The following is a 20,999-nucleotide window of genomic DNA, read 5'->3' as shown; positions in this document are numbered from 1 at the left end:
AGACTCCACGCCCCAGCACTGTTGCTGTGGGAGTTACTTCTCCACATGATCCAAAGACAGACAGCAGTTGGCTGGGGAGCAAGGAGGAGCTTCTCATTGTATCAGCAACCGTCTCATAGTCCAAAACCGCAGCAGTTTTGCTGAGCTGCTCTTTGAGTAAGGATGTATTTGTAAGCAGACCACAGTAATAATTTCCCTTCTGTTGTTTATATATTTGAATGGATATCTCCCATTCTTTTCCCCCTAGTGCTTAAGACTTTTGAAATGTAAGAACATGAATCTTATAATGCAATCTGCACAAACCTAGCGCCCTTCAAATGTTTTGGACTATAACTGCAAAACATTTGAAGGGCACAAGATTGGCCAAGGCTGTTGTAATGAATCTGCTTGTTGGAGAATTTAAGGCACCCTAATGTACGTTTGCATACTAAATATGTTTTTAAAAGCTGCCGTAATGGCAAAATTGAGAAGAGAAGACTCCCTGGAAAAGACCCTAATGTTGGGAAAGATGGAGGGCACAAGGAGAAGGGGACGACAGAGGACGAGATGGTTGGATAGTGTTCGCGAAGCTACCAGCATGAGTTTGGCCAAACTGCGGGAGGCAGTGGAAGACAGAAGTGCCTGGCGTGCTCTGCTCCATGGGGTCACGAAGAGTCGGACATGACTAAACAACAACAATGGCAAAATAAGGGAAAAAACAAGGATGGTAATTAAGGGGCTGTTCTTCCACTTCACCGTTTAGTGATCTGTAGTATGACTTGTTCTTTTCTCCAAGCTGTTAAGTTTAATCAGGAAACTGATTAAACTGGTACTTTAAGATAGGATGCACACAATACTTTTCACATCCTGAATATGAGGAGATTAAAGGGCTGCTACTGACATGTTCATGGTCATCTCCCCTGTTGGTCATTCATTTGGCCAGAGATGCAGAGGTAGAGGTCTTTGGTGCACGGGGTGTGTGTGGAATGATGGCTGGCATGTATTTCAGTAGTAGTGGCGGTGACGGGGGTGGTGGCGGCAGGGCCCCACCCTGCCCCTTGTGCATTGGGTGAAACACGTTAACGATATCCCCGACATCAGGCTCTCAAGATGTTGCTGAACTACAACTCCCATCAATCCCAGCAAGGATGTCCAATGACCAGGGTGATGGTAGCTGTAGTACAGCAAGTTCTTGAGAGCCAAAAGCTCCCCACGCCTGCCCTATATGAATGTCAGTGGTGGGACTAGGGTAAGATGTGTGACTTCTGTGACAAGTATAAAGCCCTTCTGTGGGAATGAAAGGCTAGATAAGATGTGATGAACAAGTGATCTGAAAATTGAATGGAGGATAGGTTTATCATCAACTGTTAATGTGGACTGCTACTATTTAATTACATCAACCAGCCAGGGGGCGCAATCCCATTTCCCCCATTCCCCCCTATTTCCCATTTCTCCCACCAATCAGCATTCCTGGCTGCTGGGGGTGAACTAAGAGGAGCAATTAGAGTCCTTAAGGCCAGAACTAGTCACATGAAGATTATCGTCTTGATTTGGCTCTTCTGTTGCCAAACTAGAAGTGTGTAGCTGCTTTGGGAAAGACACTTGCTGGCAGTGCCTTTTGTAAGATTTGGGGCGCTGTGACTCACCTCAAAGCACATGCCTCTGTAAAAGTAGTGTATGCCATTTTGGCTTGGAATATAGCCAACCTCTGCTGGTTCCAGCATGCCACTGGGTGATTTGCAATGGCATGTGAAAATAATGTCTCCACAATTGCATCAGGCTTTACTCAGTTGTCTTGGGTGCAAACTGACTTCTGCTTGAAGTCACCACACCCTCTGTGATGGTGAGAATAGGCCATCTGTAATCCACAGCCACTGCCTGTGTTCTAATTATCTTGTCAATAACACCAACCCTCTGCTTGTTTAAAAAAAAATGTAAAACATTACCCCATTTTATTAGCATAATATAACTTTTATAATTTTAAAACACTTCATTTATTTACAAATGCATACTGAAATTATTCTTTAAAAAGTCAAAATATATTTTATTTATTTTAAATTACCGTATTTTTTGCTCTACAAGACTCACTTTTTCCCTCCTAAAAAGTAAGGGGAAATGTGTGTGTGTGTTATGGAGCGAATGCAGGCTGCGCAGCTATCACAGAAGCCAGAATAGCAAGAGGGATTGCTGCTTTCACTGCGCAGCAATCCCTCTTGCTGTTCTGGCTTCTGAGATTCAGAATATTTTTTTTATTGTTTTCCTCCTCCAAAAACTAGGTGCGTCTTGTGGTCTGGTGCGTCTTATAGAGCGAAAAATACGGTATGTTAACCTTTCTCTGCATAACCAATGCAAGGCATGCATGTCATTTTCTAATGAAACACTCCCATTTTAATTTATCAAAACTGTTTATTCAACTGAAGTCTGTATGATACAAAAGCCTGATCATTTAGTACAAGCAATTATTAAAAACAGACTTACTACTCTAAAACATCTGAACATAAGCCATTAAGCAAAATAACAAATTATGTGTCCTAAAAATATCCCTAGTCTATACAAACCAAAATCATCCCACCCCCTACAGATTTAGGACACATTTTGTTGAATTTAAAACATTTGTTCCTACTGAGGGTAGACTGTAGGGCATGAAGCCTGGGCTCCATAAAAAAACAGGACAATAACCGCTGTAGCAACTGAGGGGTACAAAAAGGAGTTATTTAAATCTTGCTATCCCATGGCAAATGGAAGGCTGACTCTACTTAATAAAAAGCTACATGTCCTGCTTAAGTCTTATAATTAAAAACAACAAGAGAGTTTGCAAGTGTAAGGCGTGCACTAATACTAAACTCCCTCTTCATTTCATTGACCATGTTAGGAGGTGCTCCAGATGCGATTTTATCAAACAACTTCAGCACAACTTCCAAGGCATGCAAATGTAAATCCTCTACTGAAAAGGACCAACGTTTTAAGAGCTGACTCAAAACATCCATTTAAGTATGTGCCTGAGGAGGAGATAACCCCATGGCATGCTTAAACGCCATTTCAACTGGTGACATAATGCCACTACTATATGCATGAACACCCATGACTGATTATCAGCCTGGATTTATCTTTGGAGATACCTTCGCTAACCAATACTCAAGGAAATGTCATGTTCTTGACCAATCCTTCAGATGCTCTTGGACTGTAACCCACCCACCCCCAGCACTCGCCAGCATGGCCAAAGGTCAGGAATGATGGGAGTTGGGAGTCCACAACATCCAGAAGGCACCAGGTTGAGAAAGACTGTACCAAAAGATGGGTTTGGCCTTTGGAGGTGAAAGCACACTGCTGACTTACCATGGGCGGAACCAGGCGGAAATTAAAAGGAGCCATTCTTTGTCATCACCTATCAAATTCCACTTTTAAGAACTGTGTAAGTTCTTAAAAGTGACAAGCAGTATCCAAGGCTGCAGTTCCACTGCTGCAACATACTTCTGTAATGGAATGGAATTTCCTCCTCTGTCCCCTCCAGAAGAGGACACTCCAGAAAAGATTTTGGGAATGCACAGGGGAAGGAGCCAGCAGAACTAAGCATGCAGAGCACTGAATACAGCTCAATGTTGACAGACGTCTGCATGAGTTACTCAAAAAAGATATTATGTGAACAGTCAAATGGTAACAGTCATGCTGAGTCTTACCTTCCTTAAGCTTTCTCACTTAAAAAACAACAACCCCACTCATTTTTTGTCTATTTAGATGTTTTGCAAAGTTTGACAATAAGTACAACCATTTATTTAAAAAAGAGCAAATATTCCAAACTTTTAAAGAAACTTTTGTATTCTTTGGTTGTGTGTTGCTATGTTTTGTGATTTAATATACGTACAGTGAGGCAGCAATCACATTTCAGAGTGCATTAGTTTTTTCTTGAGAACTTATTTTGCTTTACCACCTTTATTAAGCAAATTATTCAACAGTGGATGGATTCGTTTGGACAATGAGAATTATAAAATACATCAAACAGCCATGTCTGAAGTTATAAATCACAATATACAACATTTCTGCAAATACAAAAACCCCTGTAAAAAGGTATAAAACTGATATTTAATCTTCCAAACTCTTCTTAGTAATATACTTTAAATCATGATGACTATCATGATAAACATAGGTTTTATACATTTACAAAATATTTTAAGTATATGAAAGTATACACATATTCCAATCAAGGTTTCCAGTCATAATAACCTTTAAAAAAATATATTGTGTTCAAAATAGTACCACTTTAATCCTGTCCATCACTGCAGATAGCATTTAACATCTGGCCACTTTGAAAACCTAAAAATATTTGTCATCATCCAAGTTACAGAACCCAAATTTAAACACTTTTAAGTCCCACAAATTTTAGTTTGGGAACCCCAGGTTGCAATTATATTGTCAGTAACTCAATGGGCTTACTTCAGAGTAAAGAGTTATAGGATTGCACTGCTAAGCACATGCTTAACGCTCCTAGATGTGATCAACTATGGAGGAGCATCGCCATAGATTTAAAAACCTGCAATATACTATCTCACTGCTTGATAACTGCCCATCTTATCTCGTATCATATGATTACAGCTAGTTTTGTAACCAGCTTTTAGACATCTCTGGGAAAGCTACAGTTCTCATTTCATGGATATGGTATCCCTCTTGTGATTTTTCTGCCCTAGGGACTACCATTACTACTGCTACAGCACGTTACTTTTTGCAATTTATTTGTATCAAAAATGGGATTTCAAAACTTGTATAAAAATGTTTACAGGGGGGTCCATTTAGCAAGGATAAAATTATATCAGATATTGGGGGTTGTGATAGAAATGCAGCTCTAAAGCTTTCTTCCACCCTCAATTCACAACTGAAAAATGTAAAACATACAAAATATTTTACAGTGCTTGGAGACTGATTGACATAGGGCGGGAGGAGATTTATGTAATTAATTTGAAAACCTACAAATGCCGGTATGCATTATACTTGTGCATACAAAATGTTGCAGTCCTTGCACTTGAATTTACTGTGGAGTAAGTAGTAACTATTTGAGCTCAGTAGTCATACTGGCTGCAACTCTTAAGCACTCTTCTGGTGCAAGCCTCACTGAAACTTTGCTTAGCTTAAAAGATTGTGTGCAAAATGTATAAATATTTATTCTGCACTTTTCCAAAGCATTCTCATAGACACTATTTTGCTGTAACTGCTTTTAGTTTTTTCTAAAATTCACATCAGACTGACATTAGTGGATAAGGACCCTGCAAACCTAGACTCTAAGGGTTGTGCTGGTCTTAAAGTGTAAAAGGAATTTACTCAGAAAAATATCAAAACATAGAAATAAGCCACGCAGAGACACATCTTACTTTCTTATGAGGATATTACAAGGAAACTTATATTAGCCATCAAAATACAATTTATTCTGTCTTCCTTGTAAAAACAGCAGCTGCCAGATCTGAAAATGGATACAAGACTAAAAACGAACTGTGAAATTTGGCTTAATTATTAGAACAAAGCTAGGAATTCTATGTCAAATGAAAACAGGGCGATATAAGCATGCTCTTTCCCACAAGCCAGAAACGATATAGTTTTCTTTACTGAAAGCGATCTTTTCTACTAACTCCATATCAAACACGTTCGCCACTGCTGTAGATGGGGTAGGGTTTGATGTTGCCCAGGACTTCATCTTCCCAGTTGGGGAGGCAGCAGAAAAAGAAGGCACAGCCTATCGCAATCACAGTGCTTGCCCAGCCAAAGCCATAAGCCCAGCTGAACATGTTGCTTCCTGTCAATGGAATGTCCTCCACAAACATCACTGGATAGATGACCAGGCCTATAATTTGGAAAGCAGCTGAAAAAAAGCGAAGAAAAACAAATTAGGAGTTAAATTAATAACCTTTTGTCCTGAGAAACTTATTTGAAGCTAACTGTATTCTTGTTAAATGTTTCATCAGTTACTCCTACAATTACAGACTGGTTGCAGCACCCTCACGCTGGGCGTTCCAGAATCATTAACTATGTGTTATTTCTGAGCAGACGAAATAAAGAATGTTCAACTCAGTACTTGCCTTGCAAACTGGACACAATTAGCTTATCAACACCACAGACTCAAAGTGGTTTTAACAGTCATTCCCCCTTCTAAGAGAAGCTGGGAAATTGTTTGGGTTCTGTAACAGAGCATTCTTAGCACCTCAATACTATAGTTCCCAGGATTCTTTCTAGGATACTAGGAACTGGTATGGGTTTGCAGTGTCAATAAGTTTCCACAGTAGTGCCTGAAGTTCCTAGCAGTCGTGGAAATTCTTCACATAACTGGGAATTTATCCACACACAAAAACCCTGTATGTTGCAGTATAAAAAGGAAGAAGGAATGATGGGGGTGTACAAAATCAGGACAATGTGTCAGCTACCTCCACTTGAGGGTGCTGCATCTCAAGCAATGTCATGTAATGTACATGCATTTCCTGCTTTAGGAACACAATGCATTCCCTGAAAATTGTTTGTTAGGCAAGCATTCATATAATGTGTCCATGATTCTCATTCGCATAGCGAGTCAACAATGTTCATTGATTACTATGGGGAAATTTCTAATACACTCCTGACCCTAGGAATCTTGCACATAGCAAGGTTTGGGTACTAATTCCTTGTGTTCAGATAAGTGAATTTCGCATAGCGAGCGTTCCTAAAGCAGGACCTGTGTTTAAGGACGCTAGCAGCGGCTTCAGCCTGGCATGCAAGTCACCCTGTGAACACGCACGTCTTGAGTCACCTCAACACTAATACCTTAAAACACATATAAGACGTATCTGCCACTGAAAATCAAGATAATTTAGTTCCTAGAAACAATGACATTTGACTGCTAAAGTACATAATGGTCTAGTTTGGCTGTAACAGTAAGCAATGGTTTATTAACACATGCATGAGCCTGGGGTTTATCTATTCACCCTCCTGCTTGCTCCTCCAGGCCAAAGATCACAAACTTTTACTTTCAGTTTCAAGTAAGCAGAGTGAAACATTTGCATCCAAGCCATTTAGTTAAAGCAGCCACTATGTTTTTCAGGCAGATGCCTTTTCTGTAATTAGTCCTAGGCAGCGTGTGAATCTGCAGTGAAAACAAGTTACAAAAATTATCTCTGCTGCTACTTCTGCAATTGCAAAAATCACAGAAACTGTAGCATTATGTAGCAGTTGTTCACAGTCTTTATTGGCGGTTGGTCAAGATGGGTTTGGTGGAGGGGAAAGTAGTCCCTATTTCCCCCAACATGGAAAATGGCTCTCATACAGAGAAGCTCTATAGGTCAGAATCTGAGACTAACAGAGGTGGTAAGTCAAAATTAACATAAATGTTGGTGGGAGTTCGGTGCCTTAAAACGTGTGTGTGTGTGTGTGTGTGTGTGTGTGTGTGTGTGTTGTTACAAATCTCAGATATGCATCCCTAAGTATTACAACCTTGATTACTTCTCAACTAACACAAGCATAGTCACTACTGATTAGTTTTTGAAATGCAAACAAAGTTTTCTCTAGGACCAAGAAGATTCTGGAAAACAAATCTCAGGAAAGTCACATTGTATTCAGTGTAAGCCCATTGTTTAAAAGTTGTTTCTCTTAGCTGCAGTCTTACCAACGACGAAGAGCAAACCTCCAATGCCTCGAACAAAGTTGAACCGTAGAATATCAATGGAAAAGGCTATGACTGCTAGGCAGAAACAGATGCAGAGGATGACAAAGCCAACAAGATATGTAGCAGCAGAAGCTCTTCCCCAACCTATGATTTAAAATAAGGGGAGAAAAAGAGAGGCTATTACACACACACACATATATGAATTTAGAGCTTAGTGATGCATGCAGAGCACATATTTCACATTTTGCAAAATTTGAATGCAGCTCCAAGGTAACAACAATGAGTAGAAGACACATGATTTTTTTTAGAGGAGGCCATGAATCCTGTTGGATTTATATACAAGCAGCAACCATTTTGTGTGCGGGTTCCATTCTTGACCTCCATGTGCATCGGCAGCAGATGCAAAAGCCCACCCCATTTTTAGGCCACTTCTGGGTCAGCAGCAATGAGCATGTGCATGACCGCACATCAATCAGACACCTGTAAAATGGTTGCTGCCTGTCTATACTTATATATAGCCCAGAATCCTGTTTCTTCACAGTGACCAACCTATGGAAAGGCTACAAGCAGGACATAATGGCAACAGCCCTCTTGCACCATCGCCCTCCTGCAGCAACTGGTATTCAGATTCACTTTGATCACACTGCCTCCGATTAAAGAGATAGCATGCACTCATCATTACTCATAGCCTTATCCTGCATCAGCATCATATCATTATCGTACATTATGTTGCTTCTCTGGGCCCTGCTATCTAGGTGCATCCAGTGTTGCATATACCCTGTCTAAGACAGCCAGATATTGAGAAAAAGGGTGGCTTAGCTGTGCTTTAAGCTGGTAATGTGAACACAGCCTAAGAGTGTGAGACAATGGATTTACATGACTCTGGAGGCCAGTGGTAATAACATATTCTATCATTTTATCAAAAGGTATTAAGAGAAGGAATGTATGGATTCAGTAATAATGTGGTAGCCAAAAAATCTTAACTGCATTGAAAGTCCCAGATTTGAAGCTGTTCAGTTTTAATGAGACAGAAAATGCACAAGTCAAGAAATGAGACTAGATCCGGCAGCTTGCTTAAATTAGAGCTGCAAGCTTTAATACAGACCTTCGTGTGCACTGAAGAGTACAATTCTGTGCCCATGTATTTAGAAGCAAGTTCCACAGATAAAGTTAAGTGCTGTACCAACATACCAAATATTCCTTCCAATGTAACTTGAAAGTTTCCTGCTCATAGATTGTGTCCTTTTATTGCTTCTTGTTGAGCTAGACACCAGAATTATTGAGGACTAGTCTGTTAATTGGCCCTTGTCAGATTTCATTCAGCCAGGGGCTTTAATTACCAATCTGAAGAACTATGTTTGCTCTTAACATTTTTATATATTGGGAAACAGCTGACAGGTTCTAGGAGCCACAGGTGAGGTTGGGGGGCCAAAGATGGACAAACTACCCCAGAAAGAGCACCCCCGCCAGAGGTACGACTCCTCCCCTAACACTACATGCACCCTATCTAAATGTAGAGGGCACAAAAAGGTTGTATAATGCCCAGCTTACACATAATGCTACACCACAGTTTAGCATTATGTCTGAACCCTAAAGTGTTGTTAATCTGACATGCATTTAATAAGGACAAGCCAACTTCATAAACAACGGTTTGAAGTTGGCTTGTTTCCACTAACCATAGTTAAAATTAACTGCAGTTTGTCCAGGTTTGGATATTAGAACAAGCTGCAGTTAGCCAAAACTGGAAGTGAAAGCTTCCAAAACCCTCACAAAGGTGCGCCAGAGGAAGAAAAGGTAGTATTCAAGCTCAGGACTCACTCCTATTATGCTAAACCATGTGTATTATTACATATGGGTTATTGTTATCTATATACTGCTTACTGTCAAAATAGGCTTCTAAGGATGGCATAGGAGAGCACATCTTAGCTTGTGTTGCGCATTCCTGTTTACACAACATCTTTAAAGGCATACCGCTTAATTGCATTTGTCCCAAATTGTCTCTAAGGATGATATAACCCTTAACCATTGTTAAATCTAGAAGGGAAAGATAGAAACTAAAAAGAGCTGGAGAGAGGAAGTGACTGATCCCACAGCTTGCCTCCAGTTTCAGTGCTTTAACCATGACCATCAGCTTGAGCAGTCCTTAAATAATCCTGTTTTCTTCCTCCTGTGTCTCAGAATTAAATCAGACGCAAGGGTTAGTAACAGGTAATTATTTAATAAATAAAAGGACAAAGGTAGGTTCAGCTATGTAGGTCTACGATGAATCCACTGATTAGAACAGTTTATAGCTATAAAGATGCTTCACACACAATAATTCAGGAAACTCTTAATTACAAAGCTTCTTTGTACCTCAAATGATTATGAATGCTGTGTCTGTAAGTTTGTGGTCCTGGGGAGATTGGAAAAGCTAATATGAAAACACCCAAGCAGTTGGGCTTGTTAAACTTTGATCCTGATCATAATTGTTACAGTGATGGCGCAACAGTAATAATAGACATAATTATTATCATTCCAGAAAGCAAGCCACTCCTAAAATCTCTATGTCTATTCAGGGCTCAGTCATTTATTTTTATATGATCACATGGCTTTGCCTCTGTACATTTTCCCTACCCTTCTTCGGCTTAAATAACCCTCTTCAGGCAGCATCATGCTTCACTGGAAACTCAACACGTCAGGCAGGAGTGGGGCTGTGCTGAATTGCCCCATGCCGCATCATGTCACCTACAAACTCCCCTGCCTGTGCCTCACATACACTCGTGGTCACATGGGTGGCATGGAAGCCTCCGAGTATTCAGCTCCACATGAGAAAGCCGTCTCCCAGCAGAGATCTCCACAGAAATGACGACCTGGCACAGGGCCTTCTCAGCCCTGCTCCTCTTCATGTGCTGAGTTTACATAAGAGTATAAAGCCTGAATAGGCGAGTGCTAACCATGGTTAACATTATGGTTCTACTCCTTCCTAATCATGGTTTGCTAACCAAACTAGTTAAGAGGGGATACAGTGGTACCTCGGGTTACAGATGCTTCAGGTTACAGACTCCGCTAACCTAGAAACAGTACCTCGGGTTAAGAACTTTGCTTCAGGATGAGAACAGAAATTGTGCAGCGGTGGCAGCAGGAGGCCCCATTAGCTAAAGTGGTACCTCAGGTTAAGAACAGTTTCAGGTTAAGAATGGACCACCAGAACGAATTAAGAGTACAGTGGTACCTTGGGTTAAGAACTTAAGTATTAACTGTGATTAATATTGTTGACATAATGCTTAACCACAGTTTAGAGTTGCCCTGCCCAGCTGCAAGAGAAACAATAGCTATATATATATTTTCTACTGATGGGAGTTAATTTTGAGGGGGAAATACAGCCATACAGGAGAAGAAACTTGCCCGGTTTCTTCCCCATTTCTGTATTCCATGCAAGAAGCTTCCTTGGGCTGTGTTTTCACTACAAAAGAAGAAAACCTGGGGAAAGAGATTCATTATTCCAAAGTTAAGTCTAATTTGGTTCTCAGACAAATCTGAATTAAGACGCTGACAATTTAGAAATCATTACAAGCGGAGGTTCCCTCCCATCCCTTCATATGGAGGGTGTGGCTCTTTTCCATACCCTCTGCAACACTCAAAACCAGCAAGTCCAAGCTTGATCATGAAGCTGCAGCCAAGGACGGTTTGTATCAACAAGTATTCTTTCTTGAAGTTAAGCTTCTTTATGCTTGGGAAGGGTGGGGAACAAGCACTAGCAGAGAAGGAGTTCAACCAGAAATCTCTCACACCACCATCATTCTGTGCGACTGCTTCACACGGCGTCCGTTGCCATATTTTAACAAAGAAAACATAATGGCAAGCAGCAGGTTTTTGTGGCAATCTTACAAACTAACTTGCTTATTCTGACAAGTCAATCTTAGTTGAGTAGAGAGATTTGACTCCCATCCAGTTCCAATGAATTTGAAGCACACCACCCTTATTTGGAAAGCAGTATTTCTAAAAATCTACACATGTTCTCAGTCGGTACATAAGAGATATGCTGAGGGAAATGACCTGAGAATATGTACCAGTCTCTCTAAAAATCTAGTCTACCTGGCTGGCGCAACAGCCTAACTTCTTCATTTCATAGCAGCTACCTGTCATGTTTTAAGCATCTCACTATGCATGGTAGGAACTGCTTCCCACCCCCTAGAAAATGGAAGATATTTCCAGTCTACTCTAGGTTACAGTAGACTGGAAATATCTTCCAGTTCTCACCATTTACTTCCGCCTTCCTGACCTGTTGAAAGGTGCCAACGCAACATAATATTTCCTATGAAAAATTATCAGCTTCCAAACCACATGGGTGATCCTTGCTAGCAAGTTGTGTTTTGGGGGCTATCTACTTTAAAGAGTAAAAACTGGATCATATGCAATTCCGCTTTCAATACTCTTTGTGCCTGTAAAGGTTACACTGCTTCATTTCTAGTCAGTGCATATACTGTAACTTCTTGGTTAAATCTGGCAACTTTTTAAATCACAAATCTTCTGGTTTATTTTTGTTTCACTTTTGTTACACTATAGCCCCGCTGGATAGCAATAATGTGGTAGTTTGTGGGGACACATCACAGAACAAACTATAGTAGAACAAATCTACCAGTAATGTACTACTATCATGCCAAGAACATGTTGCAGAACACACCCACAATAAAACACCAATCTGGAGGACCCAGGGTAAATTGGGATGGCAGGAGGAATGGGAAAATCTAGTCTGGTTGTAGCATAACAGCAGCTGGACATCTTCACACATGCCTCTAATAATGTATATGAAAGACTAAAAATGTCTTTCCTTAGAAAAGAAGCAAGTTAAGATGATACTTATCCAGCATCATCAAAAAATTTATTTTTATTTTTAAAAAACTTATTTAATATTCAAACTGTAAGCTCCCTATAAAAGGTTCCAACCCAGAACAGTTTTTAAAGCATGAGTGAAAAAGTGCCTCAAGATACGTTTAGGTACAGCTTGCAACTTAAAATAAACAAGGCTCTCATACAAATAAGCTGCTGCAATTAAATCTGCAGTAGTCTGCTTGAGCAGATGGATTATGGCACACTGTAAAGGCAAAGTGCAGCTGTGACCATTTTTAACTTAGCAACAAAACAGCACAATAGGAGCGGTCTTATCTATGCTTCTCTAGCACTGATATGGCTGCTTGTCTATAACCGTCAACTGTGTACAGAGAGCCAACAAGTATACAGTTTGCACATCCCTGAGAGTTCTGACCTTCATCTGAACATGTTTAGGGTGGGGCAAGGCTTGCCACTCCCCATGAGTGTCAGTAAGGAGGCTGTTGCTGTGAAAGATGATCCCAGAGTTAATTTAAAAAACCAAGTCTCTAGTCCTTCTACAACCCAAGATAAGATGAAAAACATGGAGGCGGGATTATGGCCATTATTATTATTACCACCCTGCCAATCTGGCTGGGTTTTCCCGGCCACTCTAGGCGGCTTACAGAATATATAAAACATAATAAAGCATCAAGCATTAAAAACTTCCTGATACAGGGCTGCCTTCAGGTGTCTTCTAAAAGTTGTATAGTTCTTTATCTCCTTGACGTCTGAAGCGAGGGCACCCTTTCAGTGTTTTTAAGCAATGAATGAAGTCATGAAAAGGAGTTCTGTTTCCTGATGTTCATTGTTAAAGCTTTTTCTGTCTTGCCTGGTGAATATGTGGCCCTCAGACAACAATTCAGAAATCCAGGATAGCTGTGACTTGGCAGTAGTGTTCTTACACAAAAACAAATTGTGAAGACAATTCATGATCTTTCTAACTCAGCTTTCTATATAAGAGATTTCTAAAACGGGCTTTCCACCCCACACCCCACTACTGAATTTGTAAAGCATTTTAAAATGTCCCCTAAAAGCAATTTAAAATGTATCTGCCAATGCAGGAAAAAGTCCATCATTATTATACCCATATTGCAGGGAGCAATTGTATGGCTTGGAGTATGGGTCACGGCAGCCTTGTAAAACACCCCAGCGTTGTTATATCCTTTTTGCTGCTGGCGTGGGGAGTTCCCTTTTATCTAGTTTCCTGGCATGCTTCCCCCTTTCACACCCTTCAAGAGAAGTGCAGCAGTAACACAACTAAGGGTCCATTTCTTGTTTTCACTCCATTATAAGGATTGATACCTTCCCCCTGCACTTCTCCCACAGCAGCCATTTTCAATGGGCGGAAGGTAAAATTGTGTAAGGATCCTGTTTTTAAGGGCCACACTAAGTAGCAATAAGGTACTAAAATCCAAATGCTCACTGTTCTATTAGTTCCTGGGCACCATACAACACCCCCTCCCAATAACGTATTACAAAGACTGCAAAATCTGAATTTATTTTGTTTTAGTTCTTTTTGTTCAGTGAGAGCTGAACTTCATGCATGACTTCTTCTATGCCCCCAATTTGAAGAATCAGAAACAGCTCTGCAGAATCTGGCATTCAAAGAAGAAAGTCTCATAGGGCCTCTGTCAATCACACATATACTTGGATTGTGGCCTATGTATACGGCTGACATTTACTGCATTATACCTAAAGGAATAACTGTTACCTACTATTTGTGCCTATTCTGCTGACAGAATGCAGCTTGTCTTTCTTGAATGCTAAATTTTATATTTTTCCAAGACTAATTAGCATGTTCACAGCCAACATATAAAAATTCTGAAGGTTTTTACATGCTTTGAAAGAGTAATATACTACTTTGTGAGAAAGTGTTGATTTTAGAGCAGAAGTAAACCTGTATATGGAAAGTCACGTTCCAAAATTATTCCAACAGGTCGAGCCACCAAGCAACTCAGAAGCTGCCATGCGAGGATCCCTGTCACACAACGGACATCTTGTGCACTTCAAACAAGCAGGCAACAATGCCGCTGGACAAGTCTTCTCAAAATTAAAGAAAATGGCATTTGATAGGGTGAAGGGTGTGGCCTCATCCAAGGCCCTTTGAAATGAAGAGAATGATCGTACAAGTCACTGGCATAATTGAATAATGTCCTCTTCTTTTGTTGAAGTCTAGTTCTCATTACACATCAAAACAGTTAACTGAGCAATCTGAGAGCATGCAAGGCGTTGCTTTTTTAATTCTTATCCCTGCCTCTCCCGCAGGTCCTAGCAGTTTTTCTTAGTCTTTCCTCTCCCTGTTGCCTAATTCAATGCCAGCCCAGTCCTGTTCTGCCTCCCAGGCTCACCAAGTCCCAAACTTTCTTCTACCGGGATCGGATAGTTTTAGTTTTAGTTAACAGCCACAAATATGCCAACGCTTCTCACAAGGCCCAGATACGAATAGCATTTCCTTAACAGCAGGCAACGTTAGCAAAGGTGACCTTTGTACAATGCATCCTGGGCCTCTTACCGGTGCATTTTCAGGCACCAGTTTAGCCACTTAGGCCAGAACTGATGATTTAGATTCCGCCCCCTTTCCCCCTCCCCAGTTATTTTAATGCCTGGTTGTGCATGGATGGGTCCAGTCCCTGTGAGGCTCATAACCAGCCCATGCTCCCGATTTCGGATACTCACTATAATCCATCAGGGATCTGCACTCCCAGTTCAAATCATTTTCGTTCGCTTTCATGCAGTCCGACCAGAGAGAGGCTTTGCGCACGTAAGGCTGTTCGGCGGACTCGAGCCACCCCCTGCCAGACAAGGCGATGATGCCCAGGATGATAGCTAAGCCCAAGAGAAGGGGCAGGAGCCACCGGCACCTCCAGCAGGCCAAGCCGCAGCGAACCATGTTGGGCAGAAGAGGGGGAAAAGCGGAGAGGAGGAGAAGATCCCTTGGACTGGGCCGGTGCGCGCGCGCAAGGCCGCTTTTAGGAGCTGGGCGCCTTTTAATCTCCGCGCAGGGAGGAGAGAGCCGCGCCTAGATTCCAGGCACGGAGGAGAGCAGGGGCAGCGGCGGCGGCAGCAACCTGTTGAGCCAGAGAGAAACTTGGCTGGTAAACAAACCTGGCTTCCAAGTACACTCCCAGGTTTTTAACCCTTCGCTGGCAAGCACCGCGGGGCGTGTTGGCTGAAGCGCAGCACGGCGAATGTTGTTGGAGGGGAGGAGATTCGAACTCGCTGCCAAAGCGCTAGTTTTGGTTTGAGGCAGGGGACACCGCCTGGCGGATACACACGGCAGCAGGCCCATTCCGGAAGTAAGGCCCACGGAAAGGCGCACTCTTTTCCTTGAGAAGCACTCCGTTTGCAACCAATATTGACTTCCAGGTAAATGTCTTTTTTTAAAAAAATAATATTTATTAGAAGTTTAATAGTTACAAAAAAAAGAGGGGGGGAAGCAATAAAAAATTTAACAAACAATACATCGAAAATAAAAACAAAAACAAAAAAACAATACATCAAAACAACAAGAAAAACAAAAACATTTAAAAAGAAATCCAATATTTCCATATCTTTACCTTTCATTTACTTGTTTCGTCGACCTCACACCTCCCTTTTTTGTATTCTAGTTCAATTAGCTATTTCAGCAAATCCTTTTCATCTTTCTCAATTTTTTGTTCTATAATTTATCTTAACACATTCTAACTTTAAATTTTCCACTTTGGCCATTAACAATCAATTTTTGCTTAATTCTTTATAACATTTCTGCTAAAACTATATAACTTCATTCCAGCATTCTTCTAACATTCATTAATTTTGCAGTATTTCTGTAAATATACTTTGAATTTTTTCCAATCTTCTTCCACCGACTCTTCTCCCTGGTCTCGGATTCCGCCAGTCATTTCCGCCAATTCCATGTAGTCCATCAGCTTCATCTGCCATTCTTCCCGGGTGGGTAGATCTTGTGACTTCCAGGTAAATGTCACAGAATCATAGAATTGTAGAGTTGGAAAGGACCATTTAGTCCAGTGGTTCCCAACCTTTTTTTTTTTTTTTTTTTGGCCATGCTCCACCTAAGTATCTCTAAAATCCGGTCGTTCCCCCCCCCGCCCCCGTCCTGACATATAATTCTTATTATTCAAAAAGTGATCTATTCATGTGAAGGAAGCCTAAAAGGCCATTAACTGTTAATAACTCATTTTTGAATTGGCCCCCTTATAAATCAAATTGCCCCTGCCGTATGTTGGGAACCACGGATCTTGTCCAACCCACTGCAATGCAAGAATCTTTCACCCAACCCGGGGCTTGAACTCACAACCCTGAGCTGCTAAGAGTTTCCTGCTGCACTGACTGAACTATCCTACCTTAAGAGCAAGCGGCATACAGTCGTACCTCAGAAGTTGAACAGAATCCATTCCAGAAGTCCATTCGACTTCCAAAATGTTCGACTTCCAAAGCGCAGCTTCTGATTGGCTGCAGGAAGCTCCTGCAGTGAATCGGAAGCTACAGAAGCCCCTTCAGACATTTGGCTCCGGAAAGAACGTTCAAAACCCGGAACACTCCCAGTTTTTGATCATCCAGGTGCCAAAACATTCGACTCCCAAGGCATTCAGGAGCCGAGGTACGACTGTATAACCTTTCTCCCCATCTCCTTGTGAATCATTTCATAAATATGTGTTCCCCAAGTATACTCTTTATTTGAATATTCTTAAGCAGTATTGGACTTTTTTTGGTCCTGCCTCATGGGAGTATTGGGGTTGCTTTCATGTGCTTTCCTTGTACCATACATTTTGATATATTTATCAGAGTATGTAAGGTTGAAGGTGAACAGCCCACCGTGCAAGCTGTGCATCAGGCAGGCAGAGCAAAGGCAACATCCCCCTTCCCCCACCATTAACAAATCTCTCAGACAGCTTTTGGTAATCTCGCCATCATTCGTACATTCCTAACCCGTGTAGTCACCTTTTCAGCCTGCACTATCCAGCCCAAACTCCCTAACCTTTAAAGGGTTTTGGGTTCAGTGAGCCTAAGCCTTCCCCCAACCTGGTGCCTTTGATATGCTTTCAGATTACAACTGCAGCCACCTGGGACTGGTGGGAATTGTAGTCCCAAACATCTGGAGTGAACCAGACTTTGGAAGACTTGCCACCTAATTTGTCTGTTTATTGGCCATGTTTGCATGTCAAGCTAAATCCACATTTTACCATGAAGGCAACAAACCTAATCTCTCCCTCTGCTTCTCGCAACCAGTACTGATACGCTTCTTATAGAAGAAATTGAGAACGATCTTTTCCTTTCTAATTCCCTTCACCACAGCTTAGCCTGTTGTCTGAACTGTAAACTGTGCTTGATGTTAACCGGTTTGTTTAAACAAGCCAGCTTCATAATCCATGGTTTCAAATTGGATTGTTTCAAACAAACCATAGTTAACATTAACCAGGGTTTGTCAGTCCAGATAACATGACAAGCCGTGTTAAAGGAAGTGGAAGATTTTAAAGTCCTCATGGGCGTGTCAGAGGAAGAGAGGGCAAAGGAGAGCTTTGCTAGTACAGTGCCGCCGTGGCACAAGGGCACTTAGGCAAGATTTTATGTAGCTCACAAATTTAGAATTTATTTTTGATCGCATTGCAATGATCAACTACAAATTATATTTGATGGGGCCTACACCTTAAAATGATTTCCCTTAACACCTCTTTTGTGCTGTTTGGACACCTACTGATCTGAATTTCAAGAAGAGAGAGCATTGCATAGACCAGTACAGAATTTGGAACATTCCAAAATATCAAATGCAAAGTTGGCTTGTAAATGCCTTCTAAGCATGGCTATATAAAATTTTCACACAATATGTAAGACTTTGCATATGCCTGTTGTAGCACCTCACCTATTCCTTCTCAAATGGAGATGAACCTAAACAGACTGTAAACAGTGACTCCACCCAGAAAAATGCATCTAGGGAACTCACTCCTGTCTGGTCCCTTGTATGGTTCCGTTCATTCCTTGTTCTAAATACCTCAGTCCTACATCCCAAAAACTTCCCTAATGGGGGACTGGGACAGGACTTCAATGTAATACATCTATTGAGTAGAGGCATAAGGAAAGCCAGGGAGCTAGCTTCTCCTGGGAACCAGTGCCAGATCTACAGATATTGCTGTAGGGGGCAAAAGACTGCACTGCTAGGCGCACCTGCCCCCCAGCCATCAGTCAGTAGCTCTTGACCTTTTTGTGGATTTTCCTGTCTGATGCCCCCTTCTCCTTCCTGTCTGATTACCCTCTCATTGACCACAGCTCCAGATCACTCTGGACCATGCAAACCAACCTGCAGAGATATGTGGCTGTCGCAATTCAATTTGACCGATGCCCAAATCCCTCTGAAGAGGCCCGATTTGGCCTGGGACTTGGCAGAAGTTCTACTGGCTACGTTCTACTAATTCGATATTTTATTACTTCATTCTCCTGCACCTGTAGGTTAGACCTCAGCATCTTCCAGATGTGGCTGTAATTCCAAAGGAGCCTAGGGAGGGTTGTCTGCTACTAAATGTTATCAGGTGGAACCTGCAACAAAACGTTGCCTTGTGTCCTCACCACCCACTGATGCCATGGGGGACTTCTTTCCAAGGCTCCTCCAGCCACCAGGGAGTGTGTGCAATCTCCATTCTGAACTTGATAAGGAAGTGAAAGAAGAATTGGGCTCCCCTGAGCCTGTCATTAGGTAAGGAAAACAAGATACACAGCTGCCTGCCATGCATTTCAGTGTGTGTCAAGTTTGGCCCTCAGGCTCTTTGCGTGCATGAAAAGCACTAACCTTCCTGTAACTGGTTTTTTATAAGCATGCTGGAGTGACACTCATTTAATTCATTATTCTGAATCAGATGCTTTTAAATTTGGTTTTGAAAACACACTTGACTTGCGATCTTGGAGCGTTTTATCTTTACCTCTTAACACAAATGATGGCTTCGTGGCTTTAAAAATAAAACTGACTCAACTGGCTTACAGTGCAGTGGGTGGGTGCACAGTCTCACTTCTGATCAGATCGCAGTGGGGGGGTGTGAAGAGGTAAGCCTCCTGTCTCTGTCTCCTTATCGACTGGGCTCCCCAGTATTTGTAATTACTGTGTTTAAGGAATAGCAAGATACATAGCTGCGTCTAATTTGTCCCTCAGGAAAACATGAGGAAAGAAATGGACCTGCACATATAATAATAAAGACAAGGGGCTCTGGCATATCAAGCGTCTAAATATCTTTGTCTTAAACTCTCTGCATTGCAAGAATCACAGCTAAAGAGTCTTGGATTGGCCATCCAACCTCTCTTTAAAACCTCTAATGAAGGAGAGTCCACAGCCTCCCCAGTTAGTCTGTTCCACTCTTGAATAGATCTTACCAACAACAAATTCGTCCTTGTGTTTAGTTGGAATCTTTTGTCTTGTACTTTGAAAGCATTGGTTTGGGTTCTACTCTCTAGAGCAGCAGAAACCAGCTTGCTCCATGTGACAGCCCTTTAAATATTTGAAGATGGTCATCATTGAGCAGCATCAGGCCCAGGACAGAACCCTGCAGTACCTCACTTGACACTTTTTTTCAGGACGGTGAGGAACCAAGCCTCATGAGGAACAGTTGAGGGAGTTCGGTATGTTTAATCTGCAAAAGAGGAAACTGAGAGGAGATATGGTAGCCATCTTCTAATATCTCAAGGGGAGATGGAGCAAGCTTGTTTTCTCTTGCTCTAGAGAGTAGGACTAAACATCAGGAAGAACTTTCTGACAGTAAGAGCTGTTTGACAGTGGAACAAACTTCCTCAGGAGATTGTGGACTCTCCTTCATTGGAGGTTTTTAAGCAGAGATTGGATGGTCATTTGTCATGCATGATCTAGTTGAGATCCCTGCATTCTAGGGCATTGTACCAGATGACCTTTGTGGTCCCTTCCGTCTCTACATTTCTATGATTATAACCACTGGTGAATCATTTCATTTACTGAATTGTTTAAAAGTGGATAATTAACTAAACTATTTTAATCCATTTCCAACCTTGATTGCTTCATATGTGCATGTCATTAGATTTGGTTGCAAGTAGATGAACCTCTTACTGAATTTATTTATACTGCCCTCTGCTGGAAAATGCTCTGACTATTGAACACCCTTTTTGTGTTGTCTGTAAGCCCAGCCAACGTATATGTGACACAGCACTGGGCAGGTGTTTCTTCTGATGTGCTCATCCCACTCATACATTGCATGCACAGGTGAGGATTCACTGAGAGCAAAAGTGGATGGAACTGTCCATGCTCACGTTGCCTCCTTGTCAATCAATCCACTGGTCCTATTATTTCACATACACCCAAAGATGCACGACTTACATTCAGAGCCAGAAACTAAGATACAGTAAGTGCAATCAGCTAAAGGCAGGTAAGGCACAGGAAGGCCAGGGGGGCTTAATACCCATCTCCCAAGTTTTTCCTTTTACTGTTGAAGTAAGGCACACCCTATTCTGAATTTTTATATGAAAAGGGCAGATACACGAATGACAGCCTTATTGTCATGTCTGATTTGGCTACATGATACTCCTTTTTCAAGTGAATCACAAT

General features: G+C 41.6%; 1 protein-coding gene across 1 annotated transcript; it reads right to left on the bottom strand.

The window, feature by feature from the left end:
* Positions 1-2,365: 2,365 nt before the first annotated feature.
* On the bottom strand, positions 2,366-15,745 carry PERP (p53 apoptosis effector related to PMP22). The gene is made up of 3 exons (XM_083435154.1): positions 15,122-15,745; positions 7,595-7,738; positions 2,366-5,824 (listed from the first exon to the last, which is right to left on the bottom strand). The coding sequence occupies exons 1-3, from the start codon at positions 15,333-15,335 to the stop codon at positions 5,601-5,603; spliced, it is 582 nt and encodes a 193-aa protein (XP_083291280.1). The 5' UTR covers positions 15,336-15,745; the 3' UTR covers positions 2,366-5,600.
* Positions 15,746-20,999: the final 5,254 nt, after the last annotated feature.

This window comes from Podarcis tiliguerta (genome assembly GCF_965153285.1).
Source record: "Podarcis tiliguerta genome assembly, chromosome: 3".
NCBI lineage: Eukaryota > Metazoa > Chordata > Lepidosauria > Squamata > Lacertidae > Podarcis > Podarcis tiliguerta.
Note: the sequence above shows the minus strand (reverse complement) of the source record. Positions and strands in the feature narration are given on the sequence as shown.